General features: G+C 46.4%; 1 protein-coding gene across 12 annotated transcripts in view; it reads right to left on the bottom strand.

The window, feature by feature from the left end:
• Positions 1-14239, bottom strand: part of myo18ab (myosin XVIIIA b) — a 100359-nt gene that overhangs the window by 9964 nt on the left and 76156 nt on the right. For 10 of the 12 annotated variants that reach the window (XM_029255416.1, XM_029255415.1, XM_029255423.1 and 7 more), the window contains 12 exons: positions 11991-12114; positions 11678-11878; positions 11452-11562; positions 9590-9694; positions 9021-9167; positions 8687-8800; positions 7130-7246; positions 6442-6525; positions 5089-5226; positions 3165-3350; positions 2549-2688; positions 179-223 (listed from right to left, as the gene is read on the bottom strand). In XM_029255416.1, the coding sequence (XP_029111249.1) occupies positions 179-223; positions 2549-2688; positions 3165-3350; positions 5089-5226; positions 6442-6525; positions 7130-7246; positions 8687-8800; positions 9021-9167; positions 9590-9694; positions 11452-11562; positions 11678-11878; positions 11991-12114 (1512 nt within the window). The remainder of the gene's footprint in view (positions 1-178; positions 224-2548; positions 2689-3164; positions 3351-5088; positions 5227-6441; positions 6526-7129; positions 7247-8686; positions 8801-9020; positions 9168-9589; positions 9695-11451; positions 11563-11677; positions 11879-11990; positions 12115-14239) is intronic. The other 2 variants (XM_029255424.1, XM_029255421.1) reach the window with 1 other exon arrangement.

The following is a 14239-nucleotide window of genomic DNA, read 5'->3' as shown; positions in this document are numbered from 1 at the left end:
AATGATGCATCTAAAAGTGCGTGTGGTAATCGATATACAATCAATACTCAGTATTTATGGGCTATGGAGTACACCTTGCAAGTTCTTTGGAGGTGCCCTGAATACTGCATCTTTCTCCAGTGAGTGAAAATGCATAATTTAAACAACTTCTTCAGAAAATGTGCGCTCTGATCCTCACGTTTTGTTCTTCCTTTTCTGATATTTTGTCACCATGTCTTGTAAACTGGCCGCGACGATGGATGAAACGCACAAAGATGACGTGGAGAAGAAAAAAAGGAATAAAACATGAGGGGAAAAAAAAACAGGTAAAAGTCTAAACAAACAAACAAACAAGAAATGTACAAGGCATCAGGGGACAGGAACATATGGCATGAGAAAATCAAGGCGGAAGGAGCGCTACTAAAATATTGAAATTATCCCAGTTTTGGTTCAGCCATAATTATTGGGCCAAGACAGCACAGTCCTTGATTCCAGCTCAATTACTTATGCAAGAGAGAATATTCCCTTATTCTAGCATATTCCTGAGGAAACACTGATTTATTCCACCTTGGTCACTTATTCTCTAGGTAACATTGCCTTATTATAGCACATTCCTGTATTCCTGAGGGAACAACCCTATTCCAAAACACACACACACACACACACACACACACACGCACACACACACACACACACACACACACACACACATTATGTGAACCGCTTGTCCCATACAGGATCGCGGGGAGCCAGAGCCTAACCCAGCAACACGGGGCAAAAGGCTGGAGGGGGAGGGTACACACCCAGGACGGGGCGCCAGTCCGTCGCAGGGCACCCCAAGCAGGACTCGAACCCAAAACCCACCGGAGAGCAGGACCCGGTCTAACCCACTGCGTCACCGCCCCCCCATTCCAAAACACATTCTCTTATTTCTAATGGAAAATTCCCTCAATCCTGAGGAAATATACCCCTATTGCTGCTCAGATTTTTATTCCTGAATAGAAATGCTCTTTTGAAGACAACTACCCTCTTCCAGCACATTGCCTTATTCATAAGGTAATATTCAATTTTAATTCCTTACTCCTGAAGGATCGTCACCTGAATCTAGCACATTCCAGCAGTCCTGAGGGAATAACTCCTCTATTCCAGTATGTCCCCTTATTCCTGAAGTAATATTCCCTTAATCCTTCCTAATTCCTTATTGTTAATTGAATATATGCATATTCTAGCACATTCCAGTACTCCTGAGGGAATTTCTGCCTTACTCATTTCCATTTATTCGTTTAGCTGACATTTTTCTCCAAAGTGACTTCGTCAAGCTACTTACAGTATTTACTCATTTCTGCATCCGGGTAATTTTTACTGGAGGAATTTATGCTAAGTATGAGCTGCCCCAGCACATTCCCTTATACGTAAGAGAATATTCCTTACTCAATTTTTTTTTTTTTTTTATTCTTGAAGAAGCATTCTTTAATTCTAGCATATTCCTGATGAATTATTCTCTTATTCTGTCATTTTTTCTCGAGGCTGTATTCCGGAGGGAGTAACTCCCCTAACTCCAGCACGTTTAGTTATTCTGGGTCGTCAACGCTCCCCCCTCCAAGCCCCAGCGATCTGCTTTGCTGAGAGCTGTTGGGCGAGGACGTATATCGAACTGACGCTGATTGACTCCTCTCTCTGTTTCCTGCTGCAAGGCACCTCAACAGCGTTTCCCTGGGAATGCCTGTAAACAGGCTTCAGCAGGAATCGAAACCGAGGGGGAGAGCGATACGTAAACAAACAAAGATGCAAATAGGGAGAAAATCAGAGCATGTGATTAAACTGGGACGGCTGTACCTGAGCGAGAAGGAGAAAAGGCTTGTCACAGGGTTCTATTCTGACGACCTTCTCATAAGTCGACTTAAATCGCAAACCCCCTTATATTTTCTGATATAAACCATGCGGACGTATGAACAATTATTATGCACGAATGCCATGTTGGATAACAGGGCTTAGCTACATTTTTAACTTTAAAATAATACTATTACAGAATAATAAAATAAATTCAGCAGAGTATCAATCATATTTCCGTCTTGCACTATAACTTTCACTTTCATTCGTAAATCTGTTCTTTTCTGCACCACCAGAACACTAACATTTTCTCCTGCCAGCCATGTAAAAAAGTAGCTTGAAAATCACAACGGACAACATTTTTGCAAATAAAATACGGTCGCTGACTGAGCCAACAAGAAACATTGTGCCTCGCGAGAACTCGGAAAGCCGATGTTATCGGACAGCAGGCGGAGGGTCGTCGTTAGACATTATGGCTAAACATTGGGACTCTGAAAATACAATAAGGTTCTTTGGACGGTTGTAAATCGCATGTGTATTAAATTGAGGATTACCTGTACTTCCCAATGAGGTTCTATATGAATTTAACTCCAAAAGTAGCCATTAGAACAACTAACACCAACGCTGAATAGTTGAGAACTGAAAAAGTGCCGTGAGAGTCAACTTCATCCTGCCGTGGCCCTACAAAAGAAGTCCTTCCTGATGAACGAAGCCCCCTACGGTGGGGTCAACACCTTACCTGTTAATGAGATCTTCGTTGTCATCACTCTCCATCTCGTCCTCGATGGCGGCTTGCAGGTCACCGATGCGTTTGAAGGCCAGCTTGAGGTCAGCCTGGAGGCTCTGGTTGGCAGCTTCCAGGCTCTCAATGTCCATTTCCTGTGAGCAGCAGGTAGTTGAGTTATGCTGTTTTCCTACAGCAAGTTGAAATACTGTACATAATCATAACCACTGTCAACTATCACTGAGTGTGCAGTATGCAGCGAACGATTTCAGTTATGGAGCAGGCACTCAAAGATCTCGTTATATGAGACATGAACTTTTAAGGGAACTGATATGAATTGCTTCAGCAAATAAAAAAGTCAAGTAATAAATGTGGGAAGAGTAAAACGTGTGTAAAAGTTAGGTATTGCTCTAAAGCAAGCTGGAATTTACTGCAGTTGCGTGATGGTTATGATGTTCAGAGCCTGGGCCGTTCGTCTGAACTTCTCCTATCTCTGAAAGCAATTCTGATGAAACACATAAATCCTCGAGAGGATCAGAGCCAAGTGGTCGATGCATCCTACCGCTGCGGAACAAGGAAAAAGTGTAACGGTGAGGGTGCAGAAGAGGGAGCGTTCGGCTCAGGTCCTCACCAGCTCGTGCTTCTTGCGGCTGGCTTCTGCCTCCTTCTTGGCCAGCTCGCCCATCTCCTCCTTGATATCCCGAATCTGCCGCTGTAGCCGCTTGTTCTGCTCCTTCTCCCGTACCTCGCTGGCGGTGCGTTGGTCCCTCTCCTCCGTCAGCTTCTCCAGGCTCTCCTTCAACCGTGCCACCAGGCTCTGCAGACCGGGTCCATACAGGGTCAGAACCACGCATCTCGCACCCCTGTTCCAGGTGCAGGTCAAGACGTTCCTCAGACACCACCCAGCAATGTGCGAATGCAGCATGACCTCATGAGGCCTAACGCGTTTTTATTTATTTTATTTTTTGCTTTGAACAAATATCATTCAGTATGAGATTGCGGGCTCGCTGCTAGAAGGCAAGAAAGGTCACAAAGTAATATTGGTGCTCCAGGAGCGAGGAATTCTGGGACAGCATCTCCATTAAACACCCTCGCTCCTGGTGACTCTCAAACATTCTGTCTTTGTCAGCAATCTGCTCTGCTAAACAATGCAAAAAAAAAAAAATTTACAACTGCCTTTTACCGACCTAAGACCTTGTCTATCTTTACAGGTGGTCCTCAGCTTCTGACATTTGTGATTAACGACAGCCTTTTTATTAACCTTATAATATTTTCAAGTGCCAACGTTTGGTTGTAACATCTAACGATGCTCCATCTGCCGTACGATAACATCGGCTGGCCACAGGGCATCGTATTTCTTAAAGACTCACTCAGTGCATGTATCAATGACAGTATTTTAGCTACAAAAATGTCTTTTTGTTCCCATTGAAGTTACTTTTTTTACAAGAATAATAACATACAACAACAATAGCAACAGCAGTAACAACAACAACAATATCTATAAAGCAAAAATGAGTATTCTTGTGGTGCAGAAAAGAAAAAGCAAATGAAAAGATATTTAGAATTGAAAGTGACAATAATGGAGCATGAAAACGTAATTTTCTAATGTATTTATATCATTATTCTATACTGGCACTTTTCTCAAATGAATGAAGCATACAATTACTAAAAAAATATAACAAAGTCCTATTATAGAACATAACATTTATGCATGTTAATCTGTCTTTATGGTTTATATAATACAGAATAAGGACATTGCAACTGTTGACGGAGTCGACTTACAACAAGGTTAAGGTTACAAGCAGACCCTAAGGGTCATAAGCAGAGGACCACCTCTCTCGGTAAACAGCTCAGAGATCTCAGGTCAAAATAATGACGGGTCAGAAAAGACCTCTCACCCTTAAAGTGGTTCGATTTCAGACCGTACGCATCCTAGCAGTGGTTGAGGACCTTTCGTTACCTAAAAAGGTTTGCAACGTACGGATGTGGGCTTTTAACAAGAGGCCCCAAGAGAGAAAACAAAGAAGCTCTTGCTGCGGAGGTCTGCATCGAGCAGCTGTTCGAAAACAGAGCACCGACCGGGCTGTTAATGCCGTGCTGACGGGGCCATGAACATCCATGGAGCAGCAGGGGGTGGGCGGCTCCTGGATCGCACTGGTTAACCGGCACGACCGAACGAGCACTGGGAGATCACAGCGAACATGTTTTAAACTCGTTTTAATTATTCTGCGTGTGCAAAATTGGAAACAATTCACCTTTCCTCTCGAGCGGTAAGAGAACATAATTTCAGAATAATTGCATCAGAAGACGGACGCCTTCAAGTGAGTCTTGCGAGACAGACTGCGGGAGCTCGAGTCAGGTAAAGCATGTGCATTTGGCTGCATAACCTTCCTGTCACTCCAATCGGAGCAAGGCTGAGAAATCAACTGCACAACATCTCCCTCATCTAAAGGACTCTGGGTTTTGACTTTTGGAGAAGGTAGAGAAGGTTTGGCTCACGATCGCTCAGGTCGCACACACATCGCTTCCCACCCCGCAAGACACCCAGGGCTCACTTCAAGGCGCTTGACTTGAGTCTTCTCGAACTCCAGCTTGGTCTCCAGCTCTCGGATCTTGGCCTCCTGCCGGCTGACCAGAGACTTCTCCACCATGGACTGCTCCTGGAACTCCAGCTGGCTCTGCAGGGATTGGAGCTGGGCAGAGCCAAACACAGAGGGCGGTGTCAAAAGTGAGGTCAGGGAAGAATCAGGGTGGGGTTAGGGTAAAGTCCGGGTGGAGCCAAGGTTGGGATCAGAACGGAGGCATTGTAGGGTCAAAGTGGAGTCAAGGCAGAGTCTGACATGGTCAGGGTATGGTCACATTTGAACTCCCCCAGATACTGGAACTATGCTGACTGTGTTCAAATTAGTGATTCACCAGCAGACCACAAAGAAGATTATTCTGTGGAAACTATCTACAATTCTGCTGCCTCTCACTTACAGCCTCTTTCCGCATATTGTTTGGTCTCGAGTTATTTATTACAGCTCTTCTCAAAGCAAAATTACTGTCTGTATAACTTGATAAGAGATTGTTCAAATCCATTATTTAAAGCTCATGAATCTTTGTTTATATTTCAGCTTCATGAAATATTCTGGCAAGAGAATAATGATTTCCTGAACACTGATTCTCGAAAAAACACATACAATTTATTTTTTCAGATGAACATTGACAATATGTGGATGAATAACTTTCTGCAATACAATAACCAACTTCCTGTCTAAATGTGTTCCTGAAAAATGCCAGGACGGGGAGAATTCGGGGTTTATAATAATGATCTCGACAGTGCTTCGAGGAAGGTGAAGCTGATGTTTCGTAAACCCGTTAAGTCTCGAGATTTCGAAGGCTCCTATTTGCAGATGAAAGCCGTTTTTCGAACAATGAAGGTTCGGCTGTTTCAGGGACCCAGTGGCTGAGCACATCCATGCTGGAATACATGAAAGCGTGCGGGAAGACTGGCTTTCGTAATGAGCGGCTTTGCATCAGAGGCCGAGGGATTTAGAAACCCCTTTCCAGGATCATTAAAGTCTCCTGGTAGGTTGTTCTCCACAGCCTGGCTTAATGGCAAAGGACCTGATCTTAGATGGGTATCACCTGAACGTTGCGCTTAGCGCTGACGTGAGCCACGGATCTGGCGCACCTCAGCCGTGCTGGCGGGTACCGCGGATTCAACCAGGGCTCAAAGGACCCCAGGGGTGGAGGTTTAACTGTGTCTGATCCCGACAAGGCCAAACAAGCTTTATAATGCTCAAAGAAGAACAGATTGACACAGGTCAAAGCAGTGGGTCTACGCCAAAGCTGAGCTCTTTCCACAGTCCACCTCTAGTTCACGAAGGGCAGCCAGAAGTGTTGGAGTCAGAAAGGGAAGTTACCTTCTCCTGAATCTCCTGTTTCTCCTTTGTGGCCTCCTCCAGCTGGCTCTGGAGGTCACTAATCTGAGCCAGGTGCTGAGATGACTGTCATCATGAGGTAGAGGAAAAGAAACACAGTTAGAGGGCCTGTCTATGTAGCTGGAAAATAAAAGCTACAATAGCATAAACCGCCACTTAACGGTGCCCCCAGTGGAAGATGAAGGAATGGCACGAGTTCTTAATGTGGAACGTTAAATCTTATTTCGGTGTGACCCCTTTGAAGTATTTCAGATAACTGCTTTCTTGATGGAAATTAAACTTAACAGAGGCATTAAGCTCAAAAAAATCCACAGTAATGAATGCCTCGCATTTACGAGGCCGCACCCATTTGATGCAGCTGGGGGCATATTACCCATAATTCCATCGACGTCAAACAGAATTACCATCACAGGGTGTTGACACCCCCCCGAAACCGTTTCGCTCGCTAAGCAATGAGCTCATACAAGGGGAGAAGGTGATGATGACCATCGAACAGACATGTGAAGAGATACAGAAGAACCAAACTAACACTGTAGGGTGACCGCGGTTTGAAGTGTCAGTGCTGTAAAGCATGTTTCCAAGAAGCCGTCAGCTTTCGGAGCGACGGCCATCCTGTCCCCAGGCATGGAGAGACGGGGCTTTGAAGGGGATGCAGCGGGAAGGTGGTTACCTGGGCGACAGCGGCCTTGTGCTTCTTCATCAGCTCGTTCATGTCTTCCTGATCTTCCTCCATACGGGACTGCAGGTCATTCTTCTCCCGCTGCACCCGGCTCAACTGCTCCTCCAGCTACAAATTGGGGGCGGTGAGGGACAAACGGGAGATCAACCACCAAACGCAGAGTACTGCGTACACCTTTTCTAAAATGTTCCCAAGTTGTTTGTCAGTTATAACCTTTACATTTATTTATTCGGCAGATGCTTTTCAACAAATCTACGTAACACGATTACCGTATATTATTTAGCCTTTACCTAAAGGGACATACAGTGCTAGACACTCTACACTAAACTCCCTGCAATTCGACACACGCATGCATACACACACTAAGGCCAGTTCAGTCACCAGTATGACTGAAACACATCTGGACTGTGGGAGGAAACCAAGGCACTTGAAGGAAACGCACAGAAACACTGCGAGAACATGCAAACTCCACACAGCAGGAGTAGGAACTGAACCCGTGTTCAGTCGCATATAGCCCAGGCACCGTGAAACACCAGAGCTACCCACTGTGCCGCTGTGCCACCCAATTACAAGCGCACTATATTACTAAATGTCTTTAATAACACTTATAAACCATCTATAAACTTGCAAACCAATTCATCCCCTTCACCCCCAAACAGGAATTCGTGATCCTGTCAGTATAGGACTGCACATGCTACGTACCCCACTCAAGGATGCTAATTAGACGCTTACCATAGTGCTGCGCTCGCAGACTTCTGGGGAAATTAGAAGCCTAATTTCATTTTGATAATTACCTCCACAATACAGGAAAGGCCGTTCTGAACAGCCCAAAAAACAGGATGCATTAATAAGGAAGAGAAGATGTGAATATGGGAGAGGCTAATGAATCCATTAGTGCATACCTGGGAAAATAATGACCTCGAAAACACGCTGACACGAACACATCCATCTAATTAACATGTTAAAAACAAGCCTCGCATGCGTGTAATGGGCCAAACGGGGCGCTTTTTTTGTCTGAAGCCGAATTCAGCACGTTGACAAAGGAAAAGCAGCAACCCGGGGATCTTTTCAGAGCGCGAGGAAAGGGGTCAGCATAATAATGTGTGGCAATACTACTCCGGTGAGTCTTTAACACAACGAAAGAGTTCTCCTCAACAACGACTGCAGATTTTCAAACTGAACTTGGGGGAAAAAAGAGCTGCTTTGCCTATAGAAGCAGTAAAAATCCCAGAATTCCATTTGACGGGCCTACAGCCTATTAAAAAGAGGGCCCAGACACTGTACGAATTCCAGTTTTCACCCCTCAGCGCAGGAAAAAAACATAAAGAAAATATATTACTTTGAAATAAATTACAGTTTAATGATTCTGTCGCTGCCTCATAACAAATTCAGAAATATATCAATATAGAGGGAAGTGACTCCTTGGATGTCTAATGCTTTGCCTCGGGGTTTCCATCAGGGAGAGGGGAGGTGAAAGCTCCTCCGAAGTGGACGAGGGGAAGGTGGGCCCCACATATGATGGACCCCCAGAGAATGCTGAGTACTCACTGCGATCTTGGCCTTGGAGATGTCATCCATCTGGACGTGCAGGTCCTCAATCTCAGCCTCCATGCTTTTGCGGGCCTTGACGGCAGCCGCGCACGTGAACTCGGACTCCTCGAGCTACGAGAGTCAAAAAGGGAGGAGAGGGAGACGATAACCGTGAACCTTGATGTTCACAAACTCAGTGAGACCCAAGACTTACAGAAACATCTCACGTGACTTTACCGGCAGACAAAATACCATGAGCTGAAGAATAATGATCAGTCACATACCCAAAGACTAGAGCACTGCAAGTCCTGTTGAAAATAGACCCCTGAGGGTCGGAACCAAGACAGCGTACCTGGTTCTTGAGCTGGGCGATCTCCCGCTTGCTGGGGGCATTGTTCTTCAGGTGGTCCAGCATGATCTGGGCATCAGCGAGCAGGGCCTTGGTGCGCTTCAGGTCTTTCCTCAAGCGCTTCTCCGACTCCACGTCCCTGTGGCTCACCTACAGAAGGGTAGTCAAACACGGTCCTCAGCATCTCACAGCGCGGGCTGCACAGTCTGCTCGGCAGCCAAGCGCCCAGAGACCCCAGCAGAGCTCATCACATTCAAAAATACATTTATCATAAATGTATTCCACAGCCGCAGACTCTATACTTAACCGGGGCTCATCGCTTCACTCCCTTACCTGTTTATACAGCAGGATATTTACTGAAGCAATTCAAGCTAAGCATCCTGCCCAAGGGCGCAATAGTGGTTCCACTTATGGGATTAGAAAAACGCTACCATTTGGTCACAAGCGGTCTCTTAACTGTGAAACCACCTGCTATCCCAATAATCCATATCATACAAACAGACAGGACCTTCTGCTAGGGGGGAGGGCGGGTGGTGGTGGGGGAGCACATATTTCACAGCAGTAAGCGGCACCTGGTCCTGCGCAGCCAGCAGCTTTGCCTCCAGATCCCTCCGCTCCCGCAGGACCTTCTGCTTTTCGTCGTACTCCTCCTCCAGCTGCACCTCCATCTGCTTCAGCTGTCAATCACCAAAGCGCACGCACATCAGGTGAGGATGACCGCGGGTTGCAGGCGCGGTACTTGAACCCGCCTTCTCATTGAGGCATGTCGACACACTGGCTGCACGACATGCCGGACCCCCGGGCCGGCTGAGGTCGTTTGCTCAGAGTGACGGTGAGCACCGGAGCTCATGTGATCAGAGAGAGAGAAGCGGAACAATCCGGCATAAAGAGGCAGCTAAGTCGAGACTGATGGGTAATAGGGTACAACACACAATCCTGCCACGATGTATGCGATTCGCACCGAATCAGATGCACTTAATGCAAAAAGATTTGCCTTTTTTGTTATGATGCAAGTTCTATTCTTTACTTAATCTTTATTACACTATTCATTCATGTCTTTTATTTTACTCCACTGTATCTTACTTGTGTGCCTTCCCTCATCCTTGGTGCCCCTTCACCGTTCTTTTTCTGCCACGGAAATTTCCGGAAGACCACGCACCTCTATGAACGGTCTGTGCTATGGCCTCAAATACATAAGGAAGTGGGGGGGGGGGCGGTAAGCACAGTGAAGATGATGTGGTTTGGAGGGCATCTGGTGAGACTCCACAGAACTGCAATAAAGCATTTTTGAGCTTATTCGCGCTTCACTGTTGAAACGCCGAAGAACCCGGGATTGTCCGAAAAAACCAAATGGAGCGAAGCTGAAGCGGCGCCTTCTGTTCCTGCTGCTCGTCGCGCTGAAAACCACTGTGAATTTCTTGAACACAAACTTGAAATACGTAAAGCTATCATGTCGCTCCAGACACACTTTTTACATTTCCATTTGCATCTCTTTCCGGCTAACTTGGGTGCCGCGAGCGACCGACGTGGACAAAAGAGTCCATCGAGACATTTCTGCCGTGGAGAAGAGACACGCGGGGAAGATGGTCACCAAACATGCTAGGAGACTATTGCTGGAATCTCATTACAGAGTTCCCATAATCCAATTACAAACAAAAGGCTTCTAGAAAGATCTTTGAAAAATGCGAGAAATATTACGGATTCTCTTATTTGTTACCACATTTTAAATATATTGGACATGACAGGGTATTTTTAACCTCATATATATCTTGTGCAATTGTGAATTAATAAAAGGACATGTATATAGAGTATGCCTTTGGGTAACAATGTGTAATTGCAGTAGGTTTACATTTTTCACCAAAGCTGCTTACAATTATTTACCCATTTATATAGCTGGGTCACTTTACTGGGCTACCCCCGTATAATGTGTGAGGTATAAGATATGATACTTTTAGTCTTTTTTCATAAACATTTAAGTTTTGATCCCACAAAATATTGTACATGAGAAAATATTTAGCTTTTTTTTTTTTATCAAATTCTGGATGTGCAATGTACTAAAAATGATCTATTTTTATTCTGAAATGAGATAAAAAGTTTAAACAGCCCCAGTGGAACAAAGTGAATAGGAAAGGAAGACGTGCACCACGAGATCGGTGTGTCACACACAGTCATTTATGGGCACCCATACACACTCGCGCCCTCGCTTCCAACACACACATCCATGAAATGAAATGTCGCGTCTCCAGTTTGGGAGGCCTCGTAGGATGACCGGGAGAATCAAGGCTACACGCACTGAATTTGTGAAACTCAATTTTTACACCGCATCTCCAGTCTGGCCTTTCTTCTCCCAATGACCTGCTTCAGGATCTCAAAGAAACTTTGAGGATCTATAGCCCTAACTCCAAAGCAGTGTCACACCAGGGCTGGTCCATACCTTCTTACTGCAGGACTGCCTGATCTCCTCCACCTCCTCATCCTTGCTTTCGATCTCCTTGGTGTGCGTCTGTCTCAGGCGCTCCATTTCCATCTCAAGGCGAAGCTTGGCCTGAAGGGCAAAAAGATATTCACAGATGTCAGGTCATGCCAAACATGGTATGTGTCTCTTGCCTGACTGCTTCACGTAATTATGCTCGCTGTAAGCCAGAAGTCCAGGGAGATACCTGCTCCAGCATCTGGATGGTGCCCGCCTGCTCGTCCAGCTCCTCCTCCTGATCTTTGACCTTGGCTTCCAAGTCACGGATCTGTTTCTTCACCTTGGCCAGCGAGGCCTCGTCCTTCGACTCCTGGGAGGAGAAGTCCTGCAGCTCAGCCTCCAGTTGCTCCAGCTTCAGGTTCACAGCACACATCTCAAGGTCCTTTTCCTGCAGAAGAGGAGGAGGGGGGTGCAAGGCTGTCACTGAGAAACTGAACCAGGAAAAACACCGACCGCAGCAGAGCATGCCCTCCGATGGGGGGGAGCGCCGTGTGACGCACCTCCAGCTGTTGCCGCAAGCTGAACACCTCCCCGGTCAACATGTCCTTTTCTCGAGCGAGCTTCTCCCGTTGGCTCCGCTCCCGTTGAACCTCCTCCTGGGACTGGGACTGCTCCGAGTCGAACCTGCAACGGCCGCGGGGGGGCGTCGTCACTCGAGAAAAGTACGAGAAGCACAGCCCACGACACCCACGGAAAGGGCCGTAAACACAAACAAGAAAACTTCCAACCAAAGATGCCCTCAACAGATTGGCCCTGCCCAAGAAATAAAACCTTCATCAGCTGCTTTGAACTATGAAACTATAGGTGGTCCTAAACTTACGCTGGGCCTCCATAAGTTGCAAACCCCCTTAATACTGTACAGGTGGTCCCTGACTTACGATGGGGTTACATTCCCCAAAACCCATCATAAGTTGAAAATATCTAAGTCGAAAATGCATTTAATACACCTAACACACACCTCTGCGTGACAGACTGGGAGATGCGGATCGCTGCTGCTGCCCAGAATTGTGAGAGAGTATCGCTCCGCATATCGCTTGCCCGGGATCTAAATTCAAAGTACCATTTCTACTGAATGTCTATCGCCAGCTCACCATCGTAAAGTCAAAAAAATTGCAAGTCGAACCATTGTAAATTGAGGACCGCCTGTATTATAGAAACCTAAATGATTTATAAAGAATTAACATATATAAATGCAATGTTTCACAAGAGGGCTTTATTACATTTTTTTGCACATTAATTCCACACATTACTCATGCTAAAATAATACTAACATAAAAGAGTAATAATATGCAGTACGGTCATATATGGTCGGGGGGGTGCGGTGGTGCAGTGGGTTGGACTGGGTTCTGCTCTCTGGTGGGTCTGGGGTTCAAGTCCCGCTTGGGGTGCCTTGCGATGGACTGGCGTCCCATCCTGGGTGTGTCCCCTCCCTCTCCAGCCTTACGCCCTGTGCTGCTGAGTTAAGCTCCAGTTCCCGGCGACCCCGTCTGGGACAAGCGGTTCAGACGATCTGTGTGTGTGTGTGTGTGTATAATGTTTTTATGCTGCACTGTTATTTTCACTTTAATGTCTAAATCTGTTCCCTTTCACTTTCCCTTTTCTGCACCACCAGGACACTCACTTTTGATCGCTAACATTGTTTAAAAAAAAAAAAAAAAAAAAAAAAAAATACATAACTTGGAATCACAAACATTATGACCAAATGTCGAGAACAGAAAACAATATAATAAGGATGACGATCTGTCGTAAGTCGCCAGAACTATTTTCACAAGAGACGATGGAACAAAATAGAAGATGGTCTGAAACGTTCTCTCACAGCAACACAAAGTCCAACAGAAGAGCTCGCGACGAGGAGGAACTAGTGCAGAACTCAACCACTGAACAGCGTCGAGCATTTTCGGTGCATGAAAAGTATAGCAGCAGCAGCAGCAGGTGCCATAGCGGTTAGAGCCAATAGGACATACATTTAAATCCCAGCTCCTGTCCACTTAATCAAGGCACCTACCTCGAATTCAGACAGTAACAATTAGGTAAATCACTGTAACATAGTATACAAACCTAACACAGTAAAAGTTTCATTGAGGTGTCAGCTAAATTAATGTAAATGTCATAAGAACAAAACTGTGTTCCAAACCCTGTCAAAAAACACTAATGGGTTTAAGGCTTTAACCGAGGGGGGGGTGAAGGATGAGAGAGGGGCCTCGTGTAGAAACATGGGTCGGAACAAGAGGAAACTGATCCCTGGGCAGGTCGGCAAACGGCTTACGTGGGGGGCACAGAGGAGGCCACAGCAATCTGGCCCAAAAGCTCACTTGAGTCCCCTCCGGGGAGCCCTGGTGAGCGCCATCTCACGATCAAGCAGGAGACCATCACATGGTGTTTGCTCCCCTAATCCAGGGATTACCCCAGCCTCCTCTCTTGCCACCCCCCTCTCGGCACCCCCCGCGCAGCCCAGCCGCACTGCCGCCTCCCCATCACTCCAATCTGAAACACACCTCAGGGCTGCGTGGCAACCGTGTGCTGGGGATCGCTCTCCGGTTTCGGAGCGGGATGAGACGGGCGTTTGCGGCCGAAACGCACGTTAATAGTTAGAGCCGAACCCCCCGCCCTGGCAGCAATGCCCTGCTCCTCTTATATTTTGCCCTATTCGCATCAAGGGTCTACTTCCGCAAGCGCGGTGTGCCGTGTGGCTCTAGCGCACAGGGGGGTGCGGAGGAGAGTTTGTCCCGGGTTTGAAGGCGGAGCCAGG

Source organism: Scleropages formosus, chromosome 10 (genome assembly GCF_900964775.1).
Source record: "Scleropages formosus chromosome 10, fSclFor1.1, whole genome shotgun sequence".
Taxonomy (NCBI): domain Eukaryota; kingdom Metazoa; phylum Chordata; class Actinopteri; order Osteoglossiformes; family Osteoglossidae; genus Scleropages; species Scleropages formosus.
Note: the sequence above shows the minus strand (reverse complement) of the source record. Positions and strands in the feature narration are given on the sequence as shown.